At 51.9% G+C, this 25,762-nt stretch overlaps 10 protein-coding genes across 10 annotated transcripts; 5 read left to right on the top strand and 5 right to left on the bottom strand.

Annotated features, from left to right (window-relative positions):
• Positions 1 to 139: 139 nt before the first annotated feature.
• Positions 140 to 3,488, top strand: C7974DRAFT_186038 (uncharacterized protein). The gene is made up of 3 exons (XM_046136482.1): positions 140 to 998; positions 1,046 to 1,304; positions 1,349 to 3,488. The coding sequence occupies exons 1-3, from the start codon at positions 574 to 576 to the stop codon at positions 3,359 to 3,361; spliced, it is 2,697 nt and encodes an 898-aa protein (XP_045997184.1). The 5' UTR covers positions 140 to 573; the 3' UTR covers positions 3,362 to 3,488.
• Positions 3,489 to 4,165: 677 nt separating this feature from the next.
• Positions 4,166 to 7,943, top strand: C7974DRAFT_186033 (uncharacterized protein). The gene is made up of 2 exons (XM_046136481.1): positions 4,166 to 4,631; positions 4,683 to 7,943. Exons 1-2 carry the CDS (start codon positions 4,363 to 4,365, stop codon positions 7,873 to 7,875), a joined length of 3,462 nt encoding a protein of 1,153 aa, XP_045997183.1. The 5' UTR covers positions 4,166 to 4,362; the 3' UTR covers positions 7,876 to 7,943.
• A 1,137-nt stretch (positions 7,944 to 9,080) lies between these two features.
• C7974DRAFT_394428 (uncharacterized protein) lies at positions 9,081 to 10,327 on the top strand. The gene has a single exon (XM_046141880.1). It carries the CDS (start codon positions 9,350 to 9,352, stop codon positions 10,067 to 10,069), a length of 720 nt encoding a protein of 239 aa, XP_045997182.1. The 5' UTR covers positions 9,081 to 9,349; the 3' UTR covers positions 10,070 to 10,327.
• Positions 10,328 to 11,361: 1,034 nt separating this feature from the next.
• Positions 11,362 to 11,703, top strand: C7974DRAFT_413212 (uncharacterized protein; the record flags this gene model as incomplete). Its single annotated transcript, XM_046143713.1, has 1 exon — positions 11,362 to 11,703. The coding sequence occupies one exon, from the start codon at positions 11,362 to 11,364 to the stop codon at positions 11,701 to 11,703; it is 342 nt and encodes a 113-aa protein (XP_045997181.1).
• A 1,200-nt stretch (positions 11,704 to 12,903) lies between these two features.
• On the bottom strand, positions 12,904 to 13,320 carry C7974DRAFT_376255 (uncharacterized protein; the record flags this gene model as incomplete). Its single annotated transcript, XM_046140264.1, has 1 exon — positions 12,904 to 13,320. The coding sequence occupies one exon, from the start codon at positions 13,318 to 13,320 to the stop codon at positions 12,904 to 12,906; it is 417 nt and encodes a 138-aa protein (XP_045997180.1).
• Positions 13,321 to 14,465: 1,145 nt separating this feature from the next.
• On the bottom strand, positions 14,466 to 17,179 carry C7974DRAFT_472211 (uncharacterized protein; the record flags this gene model as incomplete). The annotated part of the gene is made up of 5 exons (XM_046146532.1): positions 14,466 to 14,722; positions 14,770 to 15,285; positions 15,355 to 16,586; positions 16,646 to 16,999; positions 17,143 to 17,179. Coding segments are annotated over 5 exons (2,394 nt in total), but the record flags the coding sequence as incomplete, so codon positions are not given.
• Positions 17,180 to 17,380: 201 nt separating this feature from the next.
• On the bottom strand, positions 17,381 to 21,730 carry C7974DRAFT_185964 (uncharacterized protein). The gene is made up of 4 exons (XM_046136479.1): positions 21,307 to 21,730; positions 21,055 to 21,259; positions 20,041 to 21,007; positions 17,381 to 19,983 (listed from the first exon to the last, which is right to left on the bottom strand). Exons 1-4 carry the CDS (start codon positions 21,613 to 21,615, stop codon positions 17,790 to 17,792), a joined length of 3,675 nt encoding a protein of 1,224 aa, XP_045997178.1. The 5' UTR covers positions 21,616 to 21,730; the 3' UTR covers positions 17,381 to 17,789.
• C7974DRAFT_185977 (uncharacterized protein) lies at positions 21,727 to 22,357 on the bottom strand. The gene has a single exon (XM_046136480.1). The coding sequence runs from the start codon at positions 22,268 to 22,270 to the stop codon at positions 21,839 to 21,841; it is 432 nt and encodes a 143-aa protein (XP_045997177.1). The 5' UTR covers positions 22,271 to 22,357; the 3' UTR covers positions 21,727 to 21,838.
• A 1,141-nt stretch (positions 22,358 to 23,498) lies between these two features.
• C7974DRAFT_359158 (branched-chain alpha-ketoacid dehydrogenase) lies at positions 23,499 to 25,013 on the top strand (the record flags this gene model as incomplete). The annotated part of the gene is made up of 2 exons (XM_046139658.1): positions 23,499 to 23,731; positions 23,795 to 25,013. Exons 1-2 carry the CDS (start codon positions 23,541 to 23,543, stop codon positions 25,011 to 25,013), a joined length of 1,410 nt encoding a protein of 469 aa, XP_045997176.1. The 5' UTR covers positions 23,499 to 23,540.
• A 105-nt stretch (positions 25,014 to 25,118) lies between these two features.
• C7974DRAFT_413209 (uncharacterized protein) lies at positions 25,119 to 25,443 on the bottom strand (the record flags this gene model as incomplete). The annotated part of the gene is made up of 3 exons (XM_046143712.1): positions 25,119 to 25,206; positions 25,261 to 25,370; positions 25,426 to 25,443. 3 exons carry the CDS (start codon positions 25,441 to 25,443, stop codon positions 25,119 to 25,121), a joined length of 216 nt encoding a protein of 71 aa, XP_045997175.1.
• Between the last annotated feature and the right edge of the window lie 319 nt (positions 25,444 to 25,762).

The raw sequence follows: 25,762 nt of genomic DNA, 5'->3' as shown, positions 1-25,762 counted from the left end.
CCCCACATGGCTCTAAGATCGGGCGTCAGGAACACTGCTGTCGCTTGCACACGAACTAACATTCGCCACACTTGTCGGGCACTAAACCTGAAACGGTCCCAAAGATAAGGAAGCGTATCAATTACAGATCCACACAGAATTGAATCTCTCCAAGTCTTGCTATCTGATACAATGACGGCATGCCGGCTATGACAATTCGATTTATGCCCGCGGAAAGTGATCCCCGCGATCGTCAACCTAATTGTGGCTTCTCCGCGATCTCGGGTGCTCCAGGAGATGTTCGTGAGAATGACAAGAGCTGGTGTGTCTAGTCTTACGGTAAGACGATCTCACTAGGCTGTGCGCCTCTGGCTTCAGTGATCGCGGTCCAGTTCCTTCTTTTACATTTGCCTCAATTCTATTCGACGTGGACTTTCTGTGCCGCTCCTGTTCCTCTTGATATCACTATACGTCTTGCGACCATCTCACCACGGATCCCTACGGTGTATGCGAAATTTTCACTGCATGCTTTGTGCTTGATTTTCTGCCCTATACCCATTTTTCATCTTGACGATTTCCAAACGGCAGCACAACATGAGCGAAGCAGCACAGCAAGCAGGAGTTCCCCTCCCTCCCCCGGCTGAGGTACAGCCAAAGGCACACGCAGCATCCGTACCAGTACGAATGCCGCCGACACCACCAGAGACAGACTTCGATAGCGATGACAGCAAGTCCACAACATCCACAGCACCAACAGAGCTTGACGTTCCTTTGCCCCCACCTTCGCAACAACAGCAGGTACTAGACTTGGATAAGCCCACGCCTGATGCACATGTTCCTAGGGATCCGAGACTCATCCGGTTGACTGGTGTCCATCCCTTCAACGTCGAGGCTCCCCTCAGTGCCTTGTACAGCGAAGGTTTCCTCACAAGCCCCGACCTATTCTACGTTCGGAACCATGGCGCAGTACCTGAAGTCCATGACTCGGAATGTCTGGACTGGGAGTTCTCAGTCGAAGGGTATGTCGGCGTAGCACTCTCCATCACAGTTGTCTAACGACGTTCAGCCTCGTTCAGAACCCATTAAAGATTACATTACGTGAGCTCTTGCAAGAGTATGAGAATGTGACGTATCCAATCACATTGGTCTGTGCAGGAAACAGACGCAAAGAGCAGAACGTAGTTCGCAAGAGCAAGGGATTCTCGTGGGGTCCCGCTGGTGTATCTACGGCACTCTTCACCGGTGTTGTTATGAAAGACGTCATCGAACGTGCAAAACCCCTTCGTAAGGCCAAGTATGTATGCATGGAGGGTGCTGATAAACTCGTAAGTGATATTGCATCCTGGCAACATTAGCTAATGCACCACAGCCAAACGGATACTACGGCACGTCCGTCAAGCTCAACTGGGTTATGGATGCCAACAGGGGCATCATGCTCGCTCACAAGATGAATGGCGAGCCGCTAACACCAGACCACGGAAAGCCGCTACGAGCAGTCATCCCTGGACAGATTGGCGGACGAAGCGTCAAGTGGATCAAGAGATTAATAGTGACAGCCGAGCCTAGCGACAATTGGTATCACATCTACGACAACAGAGTATTGCCCACTATGGTCGACCCGGATGAGTCGGTGAAGAACCCCAAATGGTGGATGGACGAACGTTACGCCATCTATGACTTGTCCCCTAACGCCGCTATCGCTTTCCCCGCACATGAGGAAAAGGTCAGCATAGCTTCCGCAGCGGAAACTTACAACGTTCGAGGCTATGCGTACAGCGGTGGGGGTCGTCGCGTCACACGCTGCGAAGTATCTCTCGACAAAGGCCGGACATGGCGCCTTGCCAACATCGACTACGCAGAAGACCGCTACCGCACATATGAGGACAAGAATTTGTTTGGTGGCCGTCTCGATATGGACTGGCGAGAAACTTCCTTCTGTTGGTGCTTCTGGAACCTCGACATTGCCACTGATGAGTTGAAGAATGCCAGCGACATCCTTGTCCGAGCCATGGACGAAGCCATGTGCATCATGCCCCGTGACATGTACTGGAGCGTCCTCGGTATGATGAACAACCCCTGGTATCGCATTGCCATCCACAACGAGCACGGAACTCTCCGCTTTGAGCACCCAACACAACCGGCACTCATGCCTGGTGGCTGGATGGAGCGTGTCAAGAAATCAGGTGGCAACCTCACCAACGGTCAGTGGGGCGAGACCATTGCGGGCGAAGAGCCGGAGTCTGCTGCTATCGAAGAGGTAAAAGAGATCAAGATGACCAAAGATGGTGTCAACAAGATTATCGAGCTTGAAGAGTTGAAGCAGCACGACAAAGCAGACAACCCATGGTTCGTGGTTAACGGTGAGGTGTACGACGGTACAGCCTTCCTCGAAGGTCACCCAGGCGGCGCCCAAAGCATCATCAGCGCCGCCGCGCTCGATGCTACCGATGAGTTCATGGCAATCCACAGTGAAACTGCAAAGGCTATGATGCCGGACTATCACATTGGCACTCTTTCGCCCGAGTCGCGAGAGACGCTTCAGTCAGGCGAGCCCAACACCGAATCAACAGAACCTCGGCCTGTATTCCTGGACAATCGTGTTTGGCAGAAAGCATTGCTGCATTCGAAGAAAAGCGTGTCCTGGGATACCAGGATTTTCACGTTCAAGCTGGACCACGACACGCAGTCCCTGGGCCTGCCTACAGGACAACACCTGATGATCCGCCTCCGCGATCCCGTGACCCGCGAAGCCATCATCCGCTCGTACACGCCCATCTCCGAGACCACCAAGAAAGGCTACATCGACATCCTGATCAAAGTCTACGGAGACATCCCCGCGACTGCCGACAGCCCCGCGAAGATGGGCGGCAAGATGACACGCGCCCTCGACGCGATCCCCACGGGCCACTGGGTCGACATGAAGGGCCCGATCGGCAAGTTCGAGTATCTCGGCCAAGGCCAATGCTCGATCAACAGCAAGCCCCGACGCGTCAAGAAATTCATCATGGTCTGTGGCGGCTCCGGCATCACGCCCATATTCCAGGTCCTGCGTGCCGTTATGCAGGACAAGGCCGATGCTACAACCTGCACGCTACTCAACGGCAACAGGCTCGTCGAGGATATCTTGTGCAAAGAGGAGCTGGATCGGTTCCAGCGCGAGAACGAGGATAGGTGCGAGATCCTGTATACCCTTACGCAGGGCCCGGAGGATTGGCCGGGGCTGAGAGGCAGAATTGCGGCGCCGTTGATGGAGAAGCATTGCTCTGTTGGGGAGAAGGGGGACACGATGGTCCTCGTGTGCGGGCCTGAGGCACTTGAGAAGAGCGTCAAGAAGTGGCTTTTGGGCGCGGGCTGGGCGGAGGAGGATCTGTTGTTCTTTTAGACGTTACCCTTCGGGCCTGCGTTATGACACGGCGTTTGGGAGATCTTGTTGGGATGGCAAGGGCTGGGATACACAAAACGGCGTTTAGACGGGCTCTGCGAGACAGATGTGATTGTCCTTGTTACTTGCATTGAGTATGCAGAAATCCGAATGGCATACAACAATAACGTTTCTACAAACATCCCAAAACGGCTAGCGCAAGTCGTACCCAGCATCCCCAGCATCCATCTACACATCCAGTGCCCATGTACTGTCAGCTGCTCTCGCACTCTCGTGACGGAGAAACCCAACTACGCCCCCAGTCTCCCAGTCCCAGTCCCGCTGTCCACGCCCCTCCCGAATCCTTATCAGACCGCATCGCGCCCCTTGCGCTTGGCTCCACCAAACCGCGTCCTCTTATCAGGCGCCGCGTCCGTGCGCGCTGGCCCCTGCCCACTCCACTATCCGCGCTCCGTCCCTCAACGATGCTGCGTCTCCGTGGAAAAGAAGCGTGAGCGGCGCTCGCAAATACCGGGGCGCTGATTCGATCGTACGGTCGCTGCGTATCGGCCTGACGTCGCGCCCCAGCTTCGAGACTACATTTCCGGCGCCGCGGGGATTGGCACATGGGAATTGTCGTCGCTGCTGCGCGCGGTGTATCGCGTGGCCGCGCGGGAGTGCTTGTTGGGTGAGCGCGGAGCTACGGGCGAAGTCGTGCGAGTGTCCACGGAGTTGTCTTGTCTTGCGCTGTGAGGCAGCTGGGCGCAGCCTATCATTGGGATGCTTTTACTCAACGGCGGTGCGCTTGGAGTTAGGTTGAGGGTATGTCTTTGCGGCTTTTGACTTGAGTTGCTTTGCACTCTTCATCTCTATTACATTCCTGTGTATTCGTTTGTGCTTGGACGCTTGAGGCAGGTTGTGTGTGCATTGATTTGTCTGCGAGTATATCAGAATACCACTGAGGATCCACGACAACCAGCGATAGCAGCTTGGTGGAACATCTCACATCTATATTAGCCAGGATGGCGGAGACAGAAGCAGTTCCAATTGTGACGCAGGGCCTCGATCCCAAGTCTGGGGCTTCACACTCGGAATCAGACTCGCCGGTTCACGGCACCTGGGGCTCGAAAGATGGCAATATTTCAAACAGCGAGTGGAATGACCCAGAGGCGAACCAGCTGCCTGAAAAGGTAGAGGAGTTGGAGAAAAAAGGCGAACTCGGGGATACACCACAGCAAGCGCGGAAGAAGGTTGTAGTAGTGGGACTTGGTATGGTGGGCATTGCGTTCATGTGAGTACAACGTCTCAATCAGTGTGGGTGTGATGGCTGACGACGACATAGCGAGAAGCTCATGAAATACGATGTCAAGCGGAGAGAATACGACATCGTCGTCATTGGCGAGGAACCATATCTGGCCTACAACCGCGTCGGATTGACAAGTTTCTTCCAGCACCGTCAGGTCGAGAACCTGTTCCTGAATCCGAAGGAGTGGTACTCTTCCATGCCCGAGGGCTCATTGAACTACCACCTCAACACACTCGTTACCGAGATCGACTCCGCAAACAAGAACGTCAAGACATCGTCGGGCGAGACAGTACCTTACGACCTTCTTGTCCTCGCAACAGGATCGGACGCTTTGCTTCCCCGCCACACGCCCGGCCACGACGCGGAAGGCGTCTTTGTGTACCGCACCATCGATGACTTGCAGCGTCTCATCGAGTTCTCTGCGACACGCAAGGGGACGAGCGGTGCTGTAGTTGGTGGTGGACTGCTGGGCCTGGAGGCTGCGCACGCTATGATGGATCTGGAGAACTTCTCACAAGTCAAGCTCATCGAGCGGAATCGGTGGGTTCTCTCGCGACAGCTGGACAACGACGCAGGATCCATGGTCGTGGAGCAGGTGCGCGCCATGGGGCTGGATGTCATGCTGAGCAAAAGAGTCGGCAAGATCTTGACGAATGAGAAGAACGCTGTGCGTGGTGTCGTCTTCGAGGATGGCGAAGAGATGGAGTGCTCGTGCATTTGCTTCGCGATTGGCATCAAAGCGCGCGACGAGCTTGCACGCAAGGCATCGATCAAGTGCGCTGATCGAGGAGGCGGCATCATTGTCAACAACGACCTGTCGACCTCGACACCAGACATCTACGCAATCGGCGAGTGTGCGAGCTGGGAAAACCAAACTTTTGGCCTTATTGCTCCCGGCGTTGAGATGGCAGACGTCCTCGCTTTCAATCTCACACAAGCGAAAGCACACGCGCCACGTACATTCAAGCGCCCCGACCTCAGCACCAAGCTCAAGCTGCTGGGTGTTGAGGTTGCGAGCTTCGGCGACTTCTTTGCGGATCGCGACGGGCCCAAGGATATGCCAGGACGCCAGAAGGAGAAGAAAGAGGTGGACAAGGTCAGGAACCTCACGAGTGGGCCAGCAGCGCCACCGGTCAAGGCTTTGACATACAAGGACCCCTTCCAGCAAGTGTACAAGAAGTATCTATTCACCATGGACGGCAAGTACCTGCTGGGAGGTATGATGATCGGCGACACAAAAGACTACATCAAGCTGGTGCCAATGGTGAAGAACCAAAAACCTTTGGAGATGCGCCCAGCTGAATTGATCATTGGAGCCTCGCAGGGCGAAGATGATGGGTCCGATCTGTCCGGCGACACCCAGATTTGCTCCTGCCACAACGTCACCAAGGACGATGTCGTCAACTCTGTCAAGGACGGGACCTGCAAGTCCATTGGGGACGTCAAGTCTTGCACGAAAGCTGGGACTGGATGTGGTGGCTGCATGCCGCTCGTCCAGACCATCTTCAACAAGACGATGGCATCCATGGGTCAGGAAGTCAGTAACCATCTCTGCCCTCACTTCGCGTACTCGCGCGCCGATCTGTTCAACATCATCTCCGTTAAGAGTCTGAAGGACTTTGACGCTGTGATGCGGGAGTGCGGCAGTGAGCCCGAGTCGACGGGATGCGAGGCGTGCAAGCCCGCTGTCGGATCCATCATCGCTTCGCTGTTCAACAAGCATCTGCTCGATGTGGAGCGACGAGGTCTACAAGAGACCAACGATAGGTTCTTGGCCAATATCCAGCGTAACGGCACATTCTCAGTCGTGCCACGAGTCTCTGGTGGCGAAATTACACCTGAGAAACTCATCGTTATTGGCATGGTTGGCAAGAAGTACAATCTATACACGAAGATTACTGGTGGTCAGCGTATCGACATGTTCGGTGCGAGGAAGCAGGATCTGCCTGATATCTGGCAGGAGCTGATCGATGGCGGCATGGAGTCTGGACACGCTTATGCGAAGTCGCTGCGTACAGTCAAATCGTGTGTCGGAACCACATGGTGCCGTTTCGGTATCGGTGACAGTGTCGGCATGGCGGTGCGTCTGGAGGAGCGCTACAAGTCCATCCGTGGTCCTCACAAGATCAAGGGTGGAGTATCGGGCTGTGTGCGCGAGTGTGCGGAGGCACAGAACAAGGACTTCGGTCTCATCGCAACCGAGAAAGGTTTCAACATCTTCGTTGGCGGTAACGGCGGCGCAAAGCCTCGCCACTCAGAACTCCTTGCCAAGGATGTACCACCAGATGATGTCGTACCCATTCTCGACCGCTACCTTTCATTCTACATTCGCACAGCCGATAAGCTCCAACGTACAGCACGATGGATGGAGAATCTGCCGGGCGGCATCAAGTACCTACAAGAGGTCATTCTGGAAGACAAGCTCGGGATTTGCGCCGATCTGGAGAAGCAGATGGAAGAGCTTGTTGGCTCTTTCTTCTGCGAGTGGACTGAAGTCCTCAAAGACCCCAAGAAACGGGCCTGGTTCAACCAGTTCGCAAACACACCCGAGACCATCGTCGACACCATTGAGCCCACCCAGGAGCGCGGTCAAGAACGCCCATCATATTGGCCAAAAGACAGCGTTACAGAAGATTTCCGCGGTCACAAGTGGGCCGAGCTCAGCTGGCAACCGATGCTGGCAGCCACAGAGCTGCAGGACACGCCGACGGGCGACTCCAAGGCGCTCAAGCGCGGCGACACGCAACTCGCCCTCTTCAAGGTCCGCGGCAAGTACTACTGCACGCAGCAAATGTGTCCCCACAAGCGTGCCTTCGTGCTCTCTGACGGCCTCATCGGCGACGACATCAAGAACAACAAACTCTGGGTGTCGTGCCCGAACCACAAGCGCAACTTCGAGCTCGGCGGCGAGCAGGCGGGCCGCTGTGCCAATGACGAGGCGCTCAGCATTGCCACCTTCCCCGTCGAGGAGCGTGCAGACGGCTGGCTGTATGTCAAGCTGCCCAGCATCGAGGAGCTGGACAGCGTGCTCGGGACGGAGAAGTTCAAGATCAAGAAGAGCGAGAGCGAGGATCCGTTTGTGGCGCTGGACCGCAAGCTCGAGCGCATGAAGCTCAAGGGCAGGAAGGGCATGCAGGTTAGCCATCTCGAGAACGGGCTTGGGGAGAAGGCAAAGGCGAGCATGATTCTTGCGGGTGGGGAGAGAGGCGCGGGAGGGCTTGATTGGTAGACGGTGTAGATTTATGATGGCATGGGTATGGCGTTGGATTGGTCTGGTTCGGTAGATTCCCATGATACGACGATGAATTCAGTATACGCTCATCACGAAAGCAACTCCCTTCTTCTGACTGTCCCTGCGAGCATCACTAAGACTCATCATGACTGTGACTCCTCTGACGTTCCGCGGCCGTGTCAGGGATCGCGAGTAAGAGCCCGGTGAGCTCGTAGGTAGTGTCATGAGGTCCTACATACGCGCTATCGGTCAATCAACCCCGGTGCTCATTTATCAGCAAGTAACAAACATGCGCATCTGCATCAGCGCTAGCGCCCCGGTCTGGAGCGTGGGCAGGGAAGGGCGTTCCCCGCACTTACTCCTTTCAGGATCCGCAAGCGAAACGTCCTCCACATGGCGTTGGATCCAAGAAGTAGACGACGCGCGCCGCTCACGGCGTGAGTCACTGCGGTAAGCGATCGTGAGTCGCCGGATGGGGATGTGCGGGTAGGGCTGAGTGCGCCCTTATTGTGCGCATGCGCAGCTGTGGCTCGGAAGCGAGAATTACGGCGCTTGTTGAACGGTGGTGAGTCCAGAAGATGAGGACGGGACGTATAAGGTTGGATGATGTGGCCTCAGGTTCGTAGTATCACAGTCATCCTTCGTCTTCAGCCCTCTCCATTCTCTTCCAGGGAAGATCCAGCTAGGAATCTCGCCAACGTGCCGGAGAACAAACACACCTGTCCAATCTCCAAGGATCGGAAAATCCAAAAATACCAACTCACACCATTTATCTCGTCGGTGACAGACGCGTGGCGCTCACTATGGACCACAACGCAGAGAAGGGCGCGGCGTCCATCCGGTCTACATCCACAGCAAGGTCGACAACATCACTGCTACGATCGATGCTGCCCTCGAAGCGCAAGTCGCCGAAGGCGACGAGGCGTATAGAGACACCCGCTGAGAAATCAGCGAGGAAGCAAGTAGAGGCCGAGGCTAGGCTGGCATGGGCAACATACAGGTAAAACGGAATTAGTAGTGGGTGGAATAAATCTTTTGGCATACGGAGCTTGGGTTACTTTGAACAAGGACGGATCGGAGTACATGTAAGAATAAATACCAATCTGTTTGTTGCTTTTTCTACACAAGTTTACTGCCCCAAAAGAGCTGGCGTTCACTGACATGCTTGATCTCGAGTTTTAACCACATGGATGCAGCAGTCAGCTACCAACAATCACATAGCAGTATCTACCTGTCCGGATCTCTACCTTCGTTATTACTACAGGCAATGATGTCCAGTAAGCCGAGTCACTGGTACGCCGAAGCGGAGGTTCAGGTAAGTGAAGGTAGGTAGCGCCCAGCGCCACTTCCTCTGCTTATAAGGTACCTTCCGAGAACAGGACCCTCATCCACTAACAGCACACTACAACTATCAGCCTTACAACTATTTCCCAGTAGCCTCCAACTGCTTGCGTCTATCAGCGAACGCATCATGACGAATCCAGATACCTCTGTTGACGTCTTCAAGCGTGCCCGCGAACTCAAGGCGTCTGTCCTGCAGAACAGCTCTATTATGCAGTCCGCACCTGCTTCATCTAACGAACGCGCTCCTACCTCATTCGAGGACACGCTCATCACGACCCTGCGCGCCGAAGGCGGTTCCTGGAGCGAGATCACTGCGCAGCTCAACGAGCGACGCGTCTCCAACGACGAAGCGCCAACCTGGACCGAAGCGGCCGTGTACGCCCGAATCATACTCAACAACTCTGCGACCGCGACTCCAGCCCGAGAAGTCGGTTTCGAGCCGCGCGACTACGCACATCTGCGCAACGCGGGAAATGGGCGCGAGGGCACGAGCAAGGCAGGCAAGAAGCGGGTCAAGGACTTCCAGAACGCAACGGAGTTGAGTGCAAACATTCGCCGTCCTGCCAGTGTTGCTGGTGCAAATGGGGAGCGAGCTGTGTCGGACGCCGCTGTGCAAGTGAAGGGGAAGGGAAAGGGAAAGAGCAAGGGGAAGGGGAAAGATGAAGACAGGAGGAAGGGCGAGATTGATGAGGTCGTCCGGATGGATGAAGGGATGGTCGAGTTGATGATGCGTGCAGTGGCTAAGGTGGAGAGAAACTTCTGGGTGTTTGTGGCGGATGAGGTCGAGAGGGAGGCGGGCAAGTACGTCGAGCCGAAGGACTTGGAGAAGGTGTTTCACGACATTTGAACATGACGGAGAAACTTCTGGTTAAACGCCCAAGTCGCCAGTCATGATGCGACAGTATGCTCCATCAGAGTCACCGAGATTGACAGTTTGCGCAAACAACTACACTTGAACAACGAACATAATGGACAGTGCGCAGAACGTGAGCGATTGCTGGAATGAAAATTTTTATATTCGTTGGCGTCAAACGCGGGTATCATTCAGTCGACTCTCTCAATTGAATGCTCATGAACATATCTTCACCACAGCCGAATAATATCACTCTATCATCATTATCTCTTCTATAATCTCCTATCATTTGTAACACCTGAATATGTCTTGCTCACCCAATGCTGATACATTCCTGCAAATGCAACACAGCCTTTACCCGTCTGCAACGTCGACAACGCGGGATATGTACGACTGGGAATTCATCTGCGACTCTTTGACGCACGAGATACGTATCATGGCACACCATATGAAGACGATGCGAATGGAATGTGTACGGCAGAGGTTGGAGAGACAGCAGATTGCACAGCGCCAGAATCTAAGTACGGCGGGCGAGTCGATGGACGACGAAGGGAACATGGTGTAGTTCAGGATGCACGCTTCCGTGTGACCCGTGTTGCAGTCCATTCGTCGTTGATACGGCTGTGACAGGTTGGTCACACAGATGAAGCGAGATTGTGCGTGGCACCATGGACTACAGATGGGGCATTGTGCTGTGTAATCTTACACGTCGTTTGTCTTTGGGCACCTTGTAGCAACATACTTTTGATCACAGGTACAACGGAATCACTTCGTCCATTTTAAGCTTTGTTGTTGGTGCCAGAACAATCTGACATGAAGGCAACGTTAACGCCCCAGCAGAATGCTCTTGATATCAACCTTTTTCCAGACTTCCAGGCTTTTCTGCGAACTGAAGCATTTGTAGTACACGCTGTTTGTCGTTGATTTTGCCGCCCGCGGTTGGCTGCCTGCACTAGGCCACTCTAGCTGCCGATATCTAGAACAAAGATGGTAAGATTTCCGGTAGATGTAGACGGTAAACTAAGCAGAAATCAACGGACGGGCATACGTGGTGCTCAAGTAGTGTTCGCATGAGGAGACATGTGTCACTGCCAACACTATCGGACATTGGCATTTCTTGGGGAGCTACTCCTTGTGCTACAGCATAGCTCAGATATAAGGCATCATCAATTTCTGACTACGCCTCGAGATTTCAAATTCAAAGTCGTTGTTCCTGCGCCATTGTTCGTTTTGTCGAGGACACTCAGGTCCGACCTGTTTCCGTCGCCTTCATTCATCACAACACAATGCACGACTATTACGGAGAGCGTCTTTCTTCTCCCTGGTACCGTCACCAAAGCCAACTTCAATCGATAGTCATACCTAGTTACGAAGACGCACTGCAACGGCAGCTGTTCAAGGCCTGTCGATCCAAGAAATACGATTCAGACGATGACTCCGACGACGAGAACGTTGTCGAAAAGGCAACGAGAGCACACATGCAGGCAACCTCAGACTGGGAAAAGGCCAAGGAAAAGTCTGAAGACGCGAAGAAAAAGGTCGAAGAGTGTGAAGCAAAGATGCACGCGGCTACGAGGAAGTTGGAGAAAGCAAAGAGAGAGACGCGTAGGTTTATGCATCACTATTGATACTTCGGCATGATGCAAGCGAATACGGTTTGGAAAGGCGGAGTTGGCAAAGTCCGTGCTGTGTCAAAACTGAGGTTGGGGACTACTTGTGGCAGGTCGGCTGAATCGCTTTTTGGTATTGTGTAATCGTGCGCCAGAACATTTCCCAGAGTGTTGGTAGTTAATTATCTCCTGTTGTAGCACTCAAAACTGAGACGTCAACATGCATATCATGTGTCGACCCAGATTACTCGGTGAAGTGTCTTCATCTACGTCAGTGTAATAGCCGTTATACCCTGCTGTCAGACAGCACTCACGCTTAGATCAACTGTTTCCCATAGCATTGCTCTCGTTCGTCAGATGATTGCGGTGGACAACCACAATGCGATCGTCGCTGTAATCAAGGTGTTTGGGCGATCAGGCGTATAAGAGCTCGATCCCCATTATACAGAGCCGCACTGGTCAGATACCCCCGATTAAATACGAGGGTACATCTTCGGTGCAGCCAATATGAGTTCCTATGCTTCTAGCGATGTTGCATCAAGCGATTCAGCGGACTCAAATATATATCATCGCAGATCCTGTTACCTGGAAGACCAGTATCCTCTTGAAAGTCCTAATTTGGGAACAGATGAGCCTACAGGGGACTATTTGGCTGAGAGACGACTTCCGGCCGGCAATCAGTGTCCAATTTGTGACCTCTATGCCAGGTCAGATGACGAATCCAGTTCGTCTGCTATGAATCCCATCGGTCCACGCGAAGCAAGAGTCAGTGAGCATGATGTCTACGCTGAAGTGCCATCAGAAATAAACCGACAGGCAATCTTGCTACTTCTCGGACACTTTGCGACAATGACAGCACGAGCGAGGGAGCTCGATGCAGGACCGACCGAGCCTCGCGAGCTGTATAGGAGCAACGTCGTTTTTGTCATTGACAGTTTTTTCGAGCCAGTGCCGGGGCTCAGGGATGAATAGAAGTCACTACTTGAAAATCTGGTACGAGCGTCAGAAAATATATTTAGAAGCTTTCATGCGCGGCGCTTTGGAAATTCGGGACACTTCAATGCTAGCAAGCTTTGTAGTTGGTTACATACGGGGCATCGATGGATACAACAAAAGATGGAACGTGTTTTTGGATGTTGTTATAACAGAATTCACTAATCAACCTGAAGAGAATGTCTGCGGATCTGCTATTGTTGGGTAGTGTAACTAGACTGCATCTCATCGAGCAGATTGTGGTACCCTCACCTTTCCAACATCCGCGTTACCCTGCCTCTGATGTATCACTCTAGCGCTCTGAGTACCACGATCAGCCGTATGTTGCGCAACGTCAGCGAGTCGAAGCGGTTTCAAGTCCTTCTTACCCCCGAACCGCCGAGGTTCACGGCGACTTTTTGTCTCTGAGCCGCGATCAACTGTACCAGCAGTCGGAGGAAATACATTGAGTCGAGGCCCGGTCGTCGGTTGATGGATGGACGGGATTTCTGGCAATGCACATCCTCGCTCTATATCAGCGGTCTTTCGGCGCGGTGCGAAGCAGAGTTGATCTTCTTGATGCATGTGGACGATAAGCAAAAGGAAGAAGATAAGTAGCACTACGCCAAGGAGGGCCCACAGGACTATGACGGTTTTCTCCATCTTTTCGATGCGTACGAGCGGATATTTTGGATGAGATTTTGCAAGATGGAAGTAGTGCTGGAGTTGTTGCTTGTAATTATAGACAGGCAAACAGGATGAATAGTTTTCAAGTGTTGAAATAGGGGAAAATTGAATTGAATGCATAGTGCAGCTCGAGAGGTTGGCAAGCCACAATGTCTTCACTGAGTGACAAAGACCAAACAAAGTATGATCTTATTTTACAACACGTCCCTTGAAGTGACTGTTCGTCATCTTAACAGTGTTCGTGTCGCTTGAGTCGGTTGAGAAATGAGCTAATATCGATCCAGTTCTCACAATGCTTAAAATGAACGAGTAGTGTAGCCCTAGCTCTGTAGATTTCTTGAGTATACACCATGAAGAGGCCGAAGCTCCAATAAAGAAGACAACAACAAAGGAAAGGCAACAAGAAACAGCTACCGGAATGTGGTTGTTGTAACGGTAAAAACAAGATCCATGTCCAAAATGGCAGCCACGACCTGCGTTGCATACAACAGATACCCAGGCGACCCCAAAAAATCTTTTTGCGCCACGAGTAGCTGAAAGTAGCCAAAAAGATATATGTCTACATACAACAGTGGGGATTCCCCAGTGGTCACCCACCTGAGTACTAATCCACCGGTACGTTGCTTAAATAGGGCTGAGCGAACGGGAAGCCTTGTTTTCAACGTCCTATGGTCGTATGTGACAGATTAGACGTATGTAGCATATCATAATCCCAGACAAATGCAGTCGCTAAGAACGACGACCGAGTTCTGTTTTGTGTTGTTGCGAGGCATCGTGCGGTCGCGGTGCAGTACGGTTAATCGCTAGTTCTGTTCCACAGTCATATCGATGCGCTCAGCTCCGGCTCTCACACTATGACGTGTCGTACGACCTCTCTTTCAAGAATGCCGACCCAATGTAAGAATGCCATTTGTTCCCCAGAAAAGCGAAAGCATCGCCAGAACAACAGTCACAGGAACCGAGGCATTCTGTAAATCGCTTGGATGAGTTGCCTGCCACCAGCCCCAGAAGCCGAAAGGCAGAGCCAGATGAGAAGGTGGTAAAAAGTGACATATGCAACTGAGACTCGATACATTGCCTCCAAGCCCCACACAAAATCTACTGTAGACGCAGTGGCGGTAAGGTCAAATGGTGAGCTCTTTTTGGGCACACGATCCACTGTAATGGTTCCATGCAATTGTGGCATACAGAAATGCCGTGGTAGCGATTTCCAGCGACATGGCTCATCGCAGGCGTTGAAGTGCATGGCAAATTCGTGGCTCGAAATCGGGGGATTGAAAGCATCGGAGGCTGGCGGCCGGGGCTTGTACTTATATTCTAGATCGACAGGTAGATCTGAATGATGCCTTATGATGATATCGGGCGCGTAGTACTTGAACTAGATCACGATGAGCGGGTGCCTCTCTGGATGATGATAAATTTTACCTTAACAACCTCGCAGTAACCTAATCTCCAGAACGAGAGCCAGAGTCTGAAGCGTCCCCAGCTTTTCTGATAGTGTTTCTTGAGATTTCTGTAGAAAGTGCTGTCGTCCATCTTGTCGTTGACAACGATTTCACCAGCTTCCAGCCTGGGACGAGGTCCTTGCACGCCGAAAATCACCCAAGAACTACTAGGAGGAGTGTTAGGCCGGACGATACTAGTGTACGGCTGTGCACCAACCGATGGGCCTGGCTGCGATGGTGTTGATGGAGTAGTCAAGCCCGTGCTGGTACCCTGGGGGCTCTGCGCTGTACCGCTCAGCGAGCTCTTGCCGCTAGGAACATTGGAAACAGGTAGCAGGTGATCGGAACCATTTGAGCCTTTGGCCCAAGATGTCCAGCTCTGATATCTTTTGCACCTGGCCTCAGTAAAGGACATGGTGGGACGGTCTTCAAGCATCGGCTCGATAATCTTCGCTTCATTGCGCAAAATTTCTCTCCACAACTGTTCGCCGCATGACTGCAACCGTTAGTCTTCTCTTCTTTACATATGTTGGGCAAGCCTTACGCAACACCACAAAAGACGGACCTGATTTCTCTGTAAAGGCCGCATTCTCTGCTCTAGAGGCCACCAGTCCCATTCAAGCTTCGTGGTGTCTTCAACAAAGGCCTTGAACCTATTGACCAAGGATTCCCCTTGATCAGATGACAGCCGGATTTGGTCCACAGAAGCTGATAGCAAGACGTCTTTGAGTGACTGTGAAAGCAGCATTTCTCTGAATCCGTTGAGAAGGACTTGAAACGCTTCTGAGTTGCGAAAAAACGATTCCAGGTGAGTGAGATTCGGTAACACATCTTCCTCATCCTCGCTGGACCATCCTATATCTTTCGCAGTCCATTGATGGTGGGTAACGTTGACGTCATGAAGTATCTCATCTCCAGCCTGGTTTCGTGGGATGAGTTCAGCTTCATGGACTCCTTGATCCACCACGGATGCCTCATTCCAGGTTGTTTCACCTTGTGTCTTTGTTAGCAGCGCTTCCTTTGCCTCCTCCTCCTCCTCCTCTGCCGGCTCCAGTTCAGTATGGTCAGCTTTATGCGAATACGCTCGAGTCCAACCTTCAAGCCGCAGTCTCTTCAGGCGATTCTGTTCCACGGCCTTCTTTCTTTCCTCAATGCGCAAAGCTTCGAGTAGATCGTCTTCATGGTGTTCCATTTTTTTGCCAGTCTCTGCATTGACTGGAGAGATCAGGTCTGCCATCTCTTCGACGATTCTTACCCTACCCCTTCGGCTCTTCAACAAGCGAACACTCTGCTTTTCCAGTTCCGTGTCAGCGTCTTCCTGCAATCGCAAGTAGAAGCTCTTCAGAAGCTTACGCCCCACTTCAGCAAACTTAGTTCTGTCTGTTTGCTCCAAGAGACTGGCGCATATATCTCGAATATCCTTATCCGTAGCAAGAAAATTAGCAATATGAGATTTAGCGTCTTTTTCCTGGACTGTCGTTCCGTGTGAGCTGATCGAACTGACATCAAGCAAATCGTCTTGGTCCTGATTATCCATACCCTTAAATCCTGCGAGAGTAGTCTGTTCACCAAAAGCGCTGGTGGTACCAGCGTAACGCGATACATCTTCTCCGACAAGGGTATCAGACTGCCCTGTACCAACGAGAGACGGGTTTAAATTAGTGACGACTTCGTCGTAGATGGGCTGAGTCTTTACGGAGGCTAGTGGAACAGGAGCCTGTTGGACTGTGGATACGGTTTTGCTGATGGACTGGCCTTCTTCGAACTGCAGCTCAGTTTTCGATAGAGAAGGAACCGCTAGAAGTGACGATCAGAAGGTACAACGCCAAGGGCCGACGTAGGGTAGAATCACTTACTGGCAACATTCACACTGGTTCTGTCATAGAGCGGCCGAGGAAATCCACTGATGGGGTAATGTTTCTGATCAATAGGCAGTGAGTATTTTACGATTTTAACCAAGTGTAGGTTGATTGAAACCACGGATGTTTCTGAATTCAAACGTATGACGAAAGGCTCGAGGTTGAATTTCCCCTTGTCAATCGTATCCTGGATGATTTGAGTATCAATTTGGATGTGCTGTGCACTCTCGTCGTGATCGATCTCTTGTACATTGAAGTTTGGCTGGAAGGATGATAGCTCTCGCGTCCTCATGTAACGTCCTAACTCACGAAGATTTGTAGAACCGGCAGCAAATCTGCACTGAATGTTGCCTATGATGGTCAGCCACTGAATTCTACATCTTCACTCAAAGTTACCCTGCACTATGATGTGATCTTCGGCGTGCCTTGACGGGCCAGATTGTTCAAATTAAAACGAACTTGCGACCAGTCTTTGCGCGACATCTCTGATCTACATTCGCCAGCCAGGCATGCGAAGAGTGGCTTGAACATCTTCGAGGAAAGGATCAACCTGCGACTTATCATCCATTCTTGGGATGCGATTTTTCGTCTTTGGGTTGATCCGGATGTATCGCTCTGCTTCCGCGAGAGAATTTCTTTTCACTACATCTTTGCGAAACTCTTTCCAGATGACCTCAGCATCTAGAATACTTTCTACTCGCGTCCTAAATATCGTCAGCGACGGTTCAACGTCAGTAGGAGCTTTTGGCACGGGCATAGAGCGTATCACGTACGGCTTGACTTGGTTCAGCATTTTACGGATCTGAAAGCGCCTACTATCGAAGCGCGAGGCCTCGAGGACGTCATCAGTATCCTCTCTATGCCGACCGGTCCCAATTGAAAGCAGAATATCTGGAGGGTGCAGATCGGCATCGGGCCAAAGCAATTTTCTCTCGTAGTCGGCAATTCGAACTGGGTTGTGTGCTAAACATGGCTGCAGTTAGATACTGCTGTATTATACAATCTCCCTAGCGTAGTTCGATAGTACGATATAAAGAAAACAGCAAGGACGAACAGAAAGAACAAATTCAGATAAGATTCAATTGCACTACGCAAACACGGTTCTGTGTAATCTTGTGTACGTTCTGATTGTGGGGATAGATCAAAGCTTTCGCACTGCTTGGCGAATGTTCCAACGCGCCTTTTTGACCTGGAAGGTAGACATGGCTGGAGCGGTCTTGGAGACGTTTCGTAATGAGCGATGGCCAGAGCCTTGTCCTACTAGATCCGAGGCTAGTAGCACAAGTGATAGTAAGACATCTGCAGCAAAACGTTTCGGCCGCAAGACAAGCACTTCTGCGGTTTTTGGGTACTTAAATTCCTCCCGCAGAGTAATGTATGACTTCCAATCGAACTCAAACAGTCTAGTGTGGTCGCCATATACATCGTACTGCAGCAGATACTTGTCACTGTCTTCGTAGACTTCAAGCGTGAACATGGAGTCGCAGTCGTGATGGGCTAGAAGCGTGTATGCGCCCACAGCAAAGGCTTCAACTGCCGAAGGAACTTCTTTGACCAAACATTGCCACACCCGAAATAGTGACGTCGTCAGACTATCCACGTCGACGTCCTCAAATGCGCGGAGTATGGAATTCTCTTTGTGTTCTGCGGCGAATTTTGCCCCATCGCCAGATATAGTCAACCTGTGGCCCATCTGAGTCGGGTCAGGGGTTGCAAGAGGTTCTACTCCCGCAAAACCTTCTCCGTGCAAGAGTGCTATTACAATCAAAGCTTGCCGCACGTTGTCCTCTTTTACTATCGTTGAATAGTCGCTCAGCGCAGTCAATGGTTTCAGGTACGAGTAGTAACGCCAGAGGACGAGAAGGTTGGACCAATCCAGTGAGTCGAAGTCGAACAGAATGGGGCCCATAAGGGTTACACGCAGCTGTTCAACGCTTTTATGAGGTACCTGGGGCGTATCGAGGTAGCCGTCATAGATGCATTTGAAGACTTGCTCATCACCGCAACGCATAGCATGGAGCGCACCTTCCATGGCGAGCTGATTCCAAAACTCGGGCCCGAAGCTGTGCGAAAATTCTACAACCAGATAATTGTATATTGACTGACGCATATCAAGCGAGATGCGCAAGAGCCGTTTCAATGAACCGCCACTCCACACTGCCTGAGAAGCACCGCCCAGACTGGACTCGGCCAGTATGGGTGTCGCGGCCGCAGTCAGGTTTTGAAGAGCTTCCAAGACAGGTCGCGGCCCTGAATGGTGCGGCAGCGTACCAGGAGGCGTATGTGCTTGCTGAATGAGCGCGAAGTATCCCTCAATATCCTCTTGCTTGAGTAGCGCCAGAACTGAGCCAAGTGCATACTTCAGCGCCCATGAAAACATCGCCCAACGGGCTTTTTCGGTTGCCAGTGGTGAAGAACGATGGCCTTTACTGCTCGCGGCAAGACTCAACTCTCCTAAGAAACTGCGAAATTTGTCTTGGTGTTGTGCACTGTTCCATGGACGAAACTCGAACGGCAGTTGTTGATGCATAGCTGTACGTCGGTATTTGGCCCAGCTAGAGCTGTCTGGTCGCAGGTGCGCCGTGTGGAAGATCCAGAACTCGATGATGTATTCCAACAGTGAGTATTTGGTAACGAGCATGCCTGAGGGCCTCGCAGCTGCGGGGAGAGCTAGAGCCATTGCGTAATCAGACTCACTAGCGACACCTCTTCGCCAGAAAGGCAGCGACCTGACCACCCTGCGGATGCGTGAGCCAAAAGGCACGTTATACCAGACCATGTCATTAGTCATCCTTTGGTTGACGAAAACCTTTGAATCAAGCTTTGTGAGTTGAGTTTCGAAGTCTGAGAATGACAGATAGGCAAGACACATTTCGCCGATATCATCGCGGGCTTTGCTGACCTCGATAAAAATCGATGTTGTACCTATAGCATTGCTTGCGGAGGAGCAGAAGAATTGTTTTACTGTATGATGCGCAAATACCACCGTGTCATCTTCAACGTTGTGCATGGCAAGATTACTGCATGCGGAGACGAGTCGTTCACCTGCGTTTCTTGGTACACGATCAACATGTAGATATGTGTCAGAAGGATCAATAGCAACAGCTTCTTCAAGCTCCCTAACGTGCAACGGTCTTTGAGCGACAGCGAGCCAGCAGAAGACTTTCGTCATCATGTTGGCCTTTTCTTGTCCTCCCGGATCGCGAACAGTCTTGTCGATAATTCTTTGGTAGGTTTCGGTGAGTGTTTTGGGCAAATTAGCAAGCGCTGTGCGGATAGCATCTGGTGTAAGTGCTTCCTCGATATCGTATAACTGGAAGCGTACCCACAAGAACCTATTAATGTTTTAGCCCCATACCGGAAACAGAGTACAAGAGGAGTTGAGCACTGACATTCCCTTAGCACCATTTACTAGTGCTTTGATAACCTCCTGTTTCAACTTGCTATCCAGAAGTATGGGATGTTGATCCTCGAGCTCCCCTAGCTTATCATTGATCAAAAGGGCGATGTCGCTATCAACATGCTTCTCTGACAAACGTATGATGTTTGGCGTCTGAAGAGCCTTCTTGATACGATACTCCTCTGTTCGACTTGTGACGAAGATCTTGACGGTGAACGCTGAACCCTGCAGTTGATTGAGAAAATCCAGCATGTGCGTCTGATTTTCATGACTAAGCTCATCGACGCCATCAATTATCATGTAAGTTGTTGTGAATCTTCGAAGCAGCTGGCAAAGATACTTTGAGCTCTCAGTAAGGGATGTATGTTTACGTCCAGTTTCCACGTATGGACATTCGAAATCCTCCTCAAAGATATCCCATGGAAGCTGTTCTAGTGCTTGCTTGATGAGAGACAGAAGTATATAAGCTGGATCCAAAGAAGAAATCTCGGCGTAATCGCAGAAATAATAACAAATTAGCACATCTGACTTTCCAGTGTTGGCATCTAATAAATCATCTCTCAAGCTCGCGGCTAAGATCGACTTGCCGGCTCCTGGGATGCCATAGCAGCACATGCAACCTGAATCGGTGCTCTGGATCCAGGATTTGTACGCTGAGGTTCTTTGCAGCCATTTACAGGTCCCAGGATGCCTCAATGTAGCGAAGCGCGATTGTTTCGCAACGTAGTCTACCACGGCGAGACTCGACAGAATGAGATTGCGTCGTCGCATTCTGATATGCTGCAGCTGTAGTGCACGATTCTGCCGCTCGACTTCTTGGCTATTTGATCCTTCGATGTAGTGAGCTAGACCAGCCTCCTTTTTGACATGTTTGGATTTCTTGCGGAGTTGAGTTATTGACTCGGTAAACTGTCGACGATGGGATTTCCACATGCCGCTGAGTACTATAGACAACGGGACTAGGCATGCCTTTTAGCACAGAACCAAAAAATGTGTATAAACTTACGTTTTGACCTCCGCGCACGTAGGAAAAATTCCTTGGTAGCCACACAGAACTGCAAGACCTCAAGATAAACAGATGAGATGGCCACTAGAAGAGCTTCGTGGTTGCTATACACTTTTTGGAGAACGCAATATCTTGGAAGTTCTTCACCGATCTCAGATAGCATCTCAATGAGTTGCTCCTGGAACTTGGCAGCCTCGCCAGCTATCTGCACAAAGTCAGTGGGTGCAAATCAATCATGACTACAGAGCCTACATGTATAAGTACTCTAATACTTCCCCATAGAGGACTCAGTACCAGCGGAGCTGTATTGACAAAGACATCCATCGCCTTGCCGTAATCCTCGATCGACTCGATAATCGGGGATAGAAGATCAAGCAGACGTGATGCCCGACTACCACGAGCAAACCGCTTTTGCTCCGCGCTTGCATCATAGAAGATGTTCTCTAGCGATGCATCTTCGTAAAGATGCCTTTCTCCATCGGAAAGCCCATCGAGGAAACGCTTCTGGGCTCTCTCCCAAGGCTGTGTGGGTATGGGCAAGCTTGTTTGAATGCCTGGCATCCTAAGAAGAAGGCCTAAAAGGCAACAGTGAAGCTAACAGGACGGAAGTCCGTGGAAACATCTGTATAACAAGATTCGGCTGAAGCAGCTGAATGCTGAGCTGATGTTGTTGAGGGCTAAGCCTCCACATTGATACGTGCATATGCAAGGCGCCCAGCCCCTCAGCCACAACGAATAAACGCCTACCGTGCACAGACACCCGACGCCTGACGGCACCTAATGCCTATGGTACTATATCTTTAGAAAGATAAGTATGTAACCTTTTAACAATGGTGGGATTGGCCTTCTCGTGCGGTAGACCGTCGGGGCCAGTTTTGCCCGCCCTGTGTGGCCCTTGTTTGTCCCAACAGTCATCACAGTAGTTCGTGTCACAATATGAGCAATTCCAGACAGGTGACTTCTGCCCTTCGCAACTTTCGCACATCCTGGGCTGCGGAGGTTCGATGTTCGTTTCCTGCCGATCGCGTGCAAGCGCATGCGATGGATCGAGCGTGGTTTTGGGTACATCGCGGAACGCGCTGGTAGAGAAGGACACTCGACGTCGTTTTGAAGCTTTGGATGAATCGGATTTCGAGGCTCGGACTACCGGAATATCTGGTGCAGTTGATGGGGGTCGCGTCGCCGGATCGATTGTTCGTCTGTACGGATTTGACATCGTAAGATTGTCTTGAAAAAATCCTAATTCAATCTGAGGGGATCAAGAAGAGTGAAATGCGTTGCTCAGCTTTAAAGAGATGCGCGGGGGGGGGGGGGGGGGGGGGGGGGGGGGCAGCATCGCATGATTACTGCTACGCTCGAGGCTGAATCTCAGCCTTGTCCGTAGGATGTATGGATATGCACATGATTATTGCGTGGCTTTGCGTAAGCAAGCCGCATCTATGGTTCCTGCGAATAAGAGCCAAAGCTGCGTGAAGGCTAATAAGGATCCACATACCATGAGAATTCATTCTTGGCTTATGGTTCACTCAAGCGGAGGTCGTCCAATAGCAAATGCTGGAAAACAGCCAAGGGAACTCAGCTCATGTACGCGGCTCATCTCGGTTAGAGAAACGTGGGGCGAAATGCCTTCTTCCATTCGCGTGGCCAATTCCAAGGTTATAAGGAAGATGTCGACATGACATGATAGGCGGCTCGATCTCTTGGTGCGTGAAGAACTACATCTCAGCCTTAGACAGCTGCATGACTATGGCCGAATATGGTGCTCTGAGGTCTTCTAATGAGCTCGGGCTTCCAAGACTGTCACAACAGGCTGAAGCTGCCTTGGGGAGGGGGAGGGGCGGAAACCGGGGGAGAGGCGGAAACCGGGGGAGAGGCGGAAACCAAGTGAGGAAGAGGATAACACAGCCGACGGGCTCCTAAAGAGTATAGTCTGACATTATGCCATAAGAACAATGTCAAGGTAGGACGAGCGTACCCTTGTGCGCTTGTCAGAAATGGCGCCCGGGAGTCGGGCGATGGCGCTTCGATGTATTCAACTTGAGGCTGCGAGGGTCTAAACTTGACAGACGGCAGTGCAAAATAACATTTTATGTCACTGGTATGAACGTTAGCTGTCTTCCATCTAATGTGACGGGGATTGCCTGCATCATGACACGACTGCGATTCAGACGTCCAACATACATTAGATAAGACGTATCCTGGTGTACGAAGTGCACTCATCCGAGACTCAGACATAGAAGCGATAGTCTCTGCCCACTCGTTTGCTCTTGACATGTGAGTGTCGCATGTCGAGTGCACGCTAGAAGAATGGGTTGAGGAAGTTGGAGGTACATGTGGTCAAGGTCAAGATGGTCCTCGATCGCTCAAAGTTCGGCAATGACGTCTCGCGTGGCCCTCACCGCCGATCCCGCGAGCTTGTTGAAGCTTGAGCTGCCCAACTCATCCTTCGCATTTCCTAGCATCTTTCCAGGGTCAATGAATCTGCCATGGCGCACATACAGCGACCCCTGATTATCCAATCGCATATCATTCGAGCATGTTGTCCACCAACAGCGCGCAGGTCGCTGCTGTCCAGGGGGAAGATTCATCGCTTGCACACAAGGACGGTCACCGATCATGACATTTCGCGCCTCGCTAGTCTGCCCATCTACCCATTGACCCTCAGTGACCTCGTAAAGTGAGTGCATGCGTGACCAGAGCCGTCTTATAATCTCGAGGCTTACGAACGTCGCGTGCACAGACACGGCAGGCCTCCTCTGGCAACCCAACAATTACTCACCTCTGCCAATTTCACGCTCTCGATTCTACCCGCACGACTTGCGCATCGTATACAGTCGCTTCGAAACCTGCCCTTCATCGTCGTCTCGAATCCTCACGTATCGAAGATCCACGCCAATTACATACACAGCCTCTCCACGCTGCTGCCATGGGCAGAGCACGAGATAACGTCGTTGGAAGACGAGATCAAGTTTACCGAAGTCATGGCTGATCTTGTGCAAACACACTCGAATACCATCAGCATACTGGCGAGAGGCTTCTTGGAGGCCCGAAAGTACATCAGCCCGCAGGATGTGACACGGTTCCTGGACGAACACCTGCGTGCGCGCATTGGCACGCGACTGATCGCCGAACAGCATCTATCGCTGCACTTCTCGAGCCAGCCACATGCTGAGATCATGCACGAGTCTGACGAGACCCCTGGCTTCATCGGCGTCATTGACACCAAGCTGAAGCCCGCAAGGATTGTCGATCACTGCGCAAACGTCGTGGGCGAGATCTGCGAGCTCAAGTACGGCGTGCGACCCAGCGTCGTTATCAACGGCGAGCCAGATTACACCTTTGCCCACGTCCCCTCGCATCTTGAGTACATAATGACTGAGCTGCTCAAGAATGCTTTCCGTGCGACCGTCGAGAACGGTAAGGAGCGCGAGCCAATTGAAGTCACGATCGCGCCGAAAGACCTGCAAGGCGATATCAGCAGCGGAGGTCAACACAACACATTCGAATCAACCTTGCGTAATGTAAATCAGGGCAGCACCGATATCGCGTCGGGCAGCTTTACAGGTGCTTCGACGTCCAAGCCCGACGCTCAGATACTGCCACTCAAGCACAGCACCCCCGGCGTGACGATCCGCATCCGCGACCGTGGCGGTGGCATCTCGCCCGAGAATTTGGCACACATCTGGGACTACAGCTTCACGACCTTCAACGAGCAACAGGCGTCCTCCACGCTCTCAGGAGGCGGCTCGGGCAGCGGTATGGACGCGCTGAATGCCATGACGGGCCCTGGAGGGGACGGAGCACACAGTCTGGCGGGACTAGGTTATGGACTACCGCTGGGCAGGGCATATGCGGAGTATTTTGGCGGAGGGATCGAGGTGAAGAGCCTGTGGGGGTGGGGCACTGACGTGTACCTGAAGTTAAGAGGCGTGGGAAAAGTGGATCAAGAGCGAGAATAAGCATCAAAGATGTTGTCCATATCTATATACCCAGCTGCCTATGCAAGCGCTATGCTTTGATGCGTCATGCTATTATGTCCGTATCTCATGCCATCGTAAAGTCGTCTACTGGGTGGTGACCTCGGAGTCCTTCTCGACGGTGATCTTGTCGTTAGACTCGAAAGTGGAGACGAGGTCGTCAGGAAGCTCTGCGCTGTCACGGGCGTTAGCTCAGCCGCACCAAAAGAAGGGTAAGATCTGAACGTACGTGAAGCCCTTGATGAGCTTGAACTCGTGGGTGATCTTGCCGCCCTTGGCCTCGACGTCCTTCTTTGCCTGCTCGAAGTCCTCGGGGGAAGCCTCGGGCTTGAGAGTAACCTGTGCAGACACCGTCAGCAAGCCTCTTCATGTGGCCGTTCTTCACGTCACATACGTTGTATTGTGTAGGCATGTTGAAAGTGGTGTAGTGTCTTGGAGTTGTGTGACGGAGGTGAGTGCAGTGTGGACGTAGTTGTTTATGAGTAGCACGCGTTAGATAAGGGTCAAGGCGTGCTTTATAGGCTAGCATCTCCTGCCCTCGGCCTATCCGGTGAGAGACCCGCGACGGCGCAAGAGCCTTGGTTATGCGCGCTGACGACCGGAGCGCACGTCATCGTTGAGTTGAGCACCTGAGCAGCTGCCCCTCGGTGGGGTTGCCTAGACCGAGGGTCGCGCTTGCCGCCTATCGATAAGAAAGAAGGCACATCCCTGTTGCAGCGTTAGCGCGCCCG

Source organism: Boeremia exigua (genome assembly GCF_020726555.1).
Source record: "Boeremia exigua strain MPI-SDFR-AT-0100 chromosome Unknown C7974scaffold_6, whole genome shotgun sequence".
Classification (NCBI taxonomy): domain Eukaryota; kingdom Fungi; phylum Ascomycota; class Dothideomycetes; order Pleosporales; family Didymellaceae; genus Boeremia; species Boeremia exigua.
The sequence above is the reverse complement of the archived record's forward strand: the minus strand, read 5'-3'. Positions and strand labels throughout refer to the sequence as shown.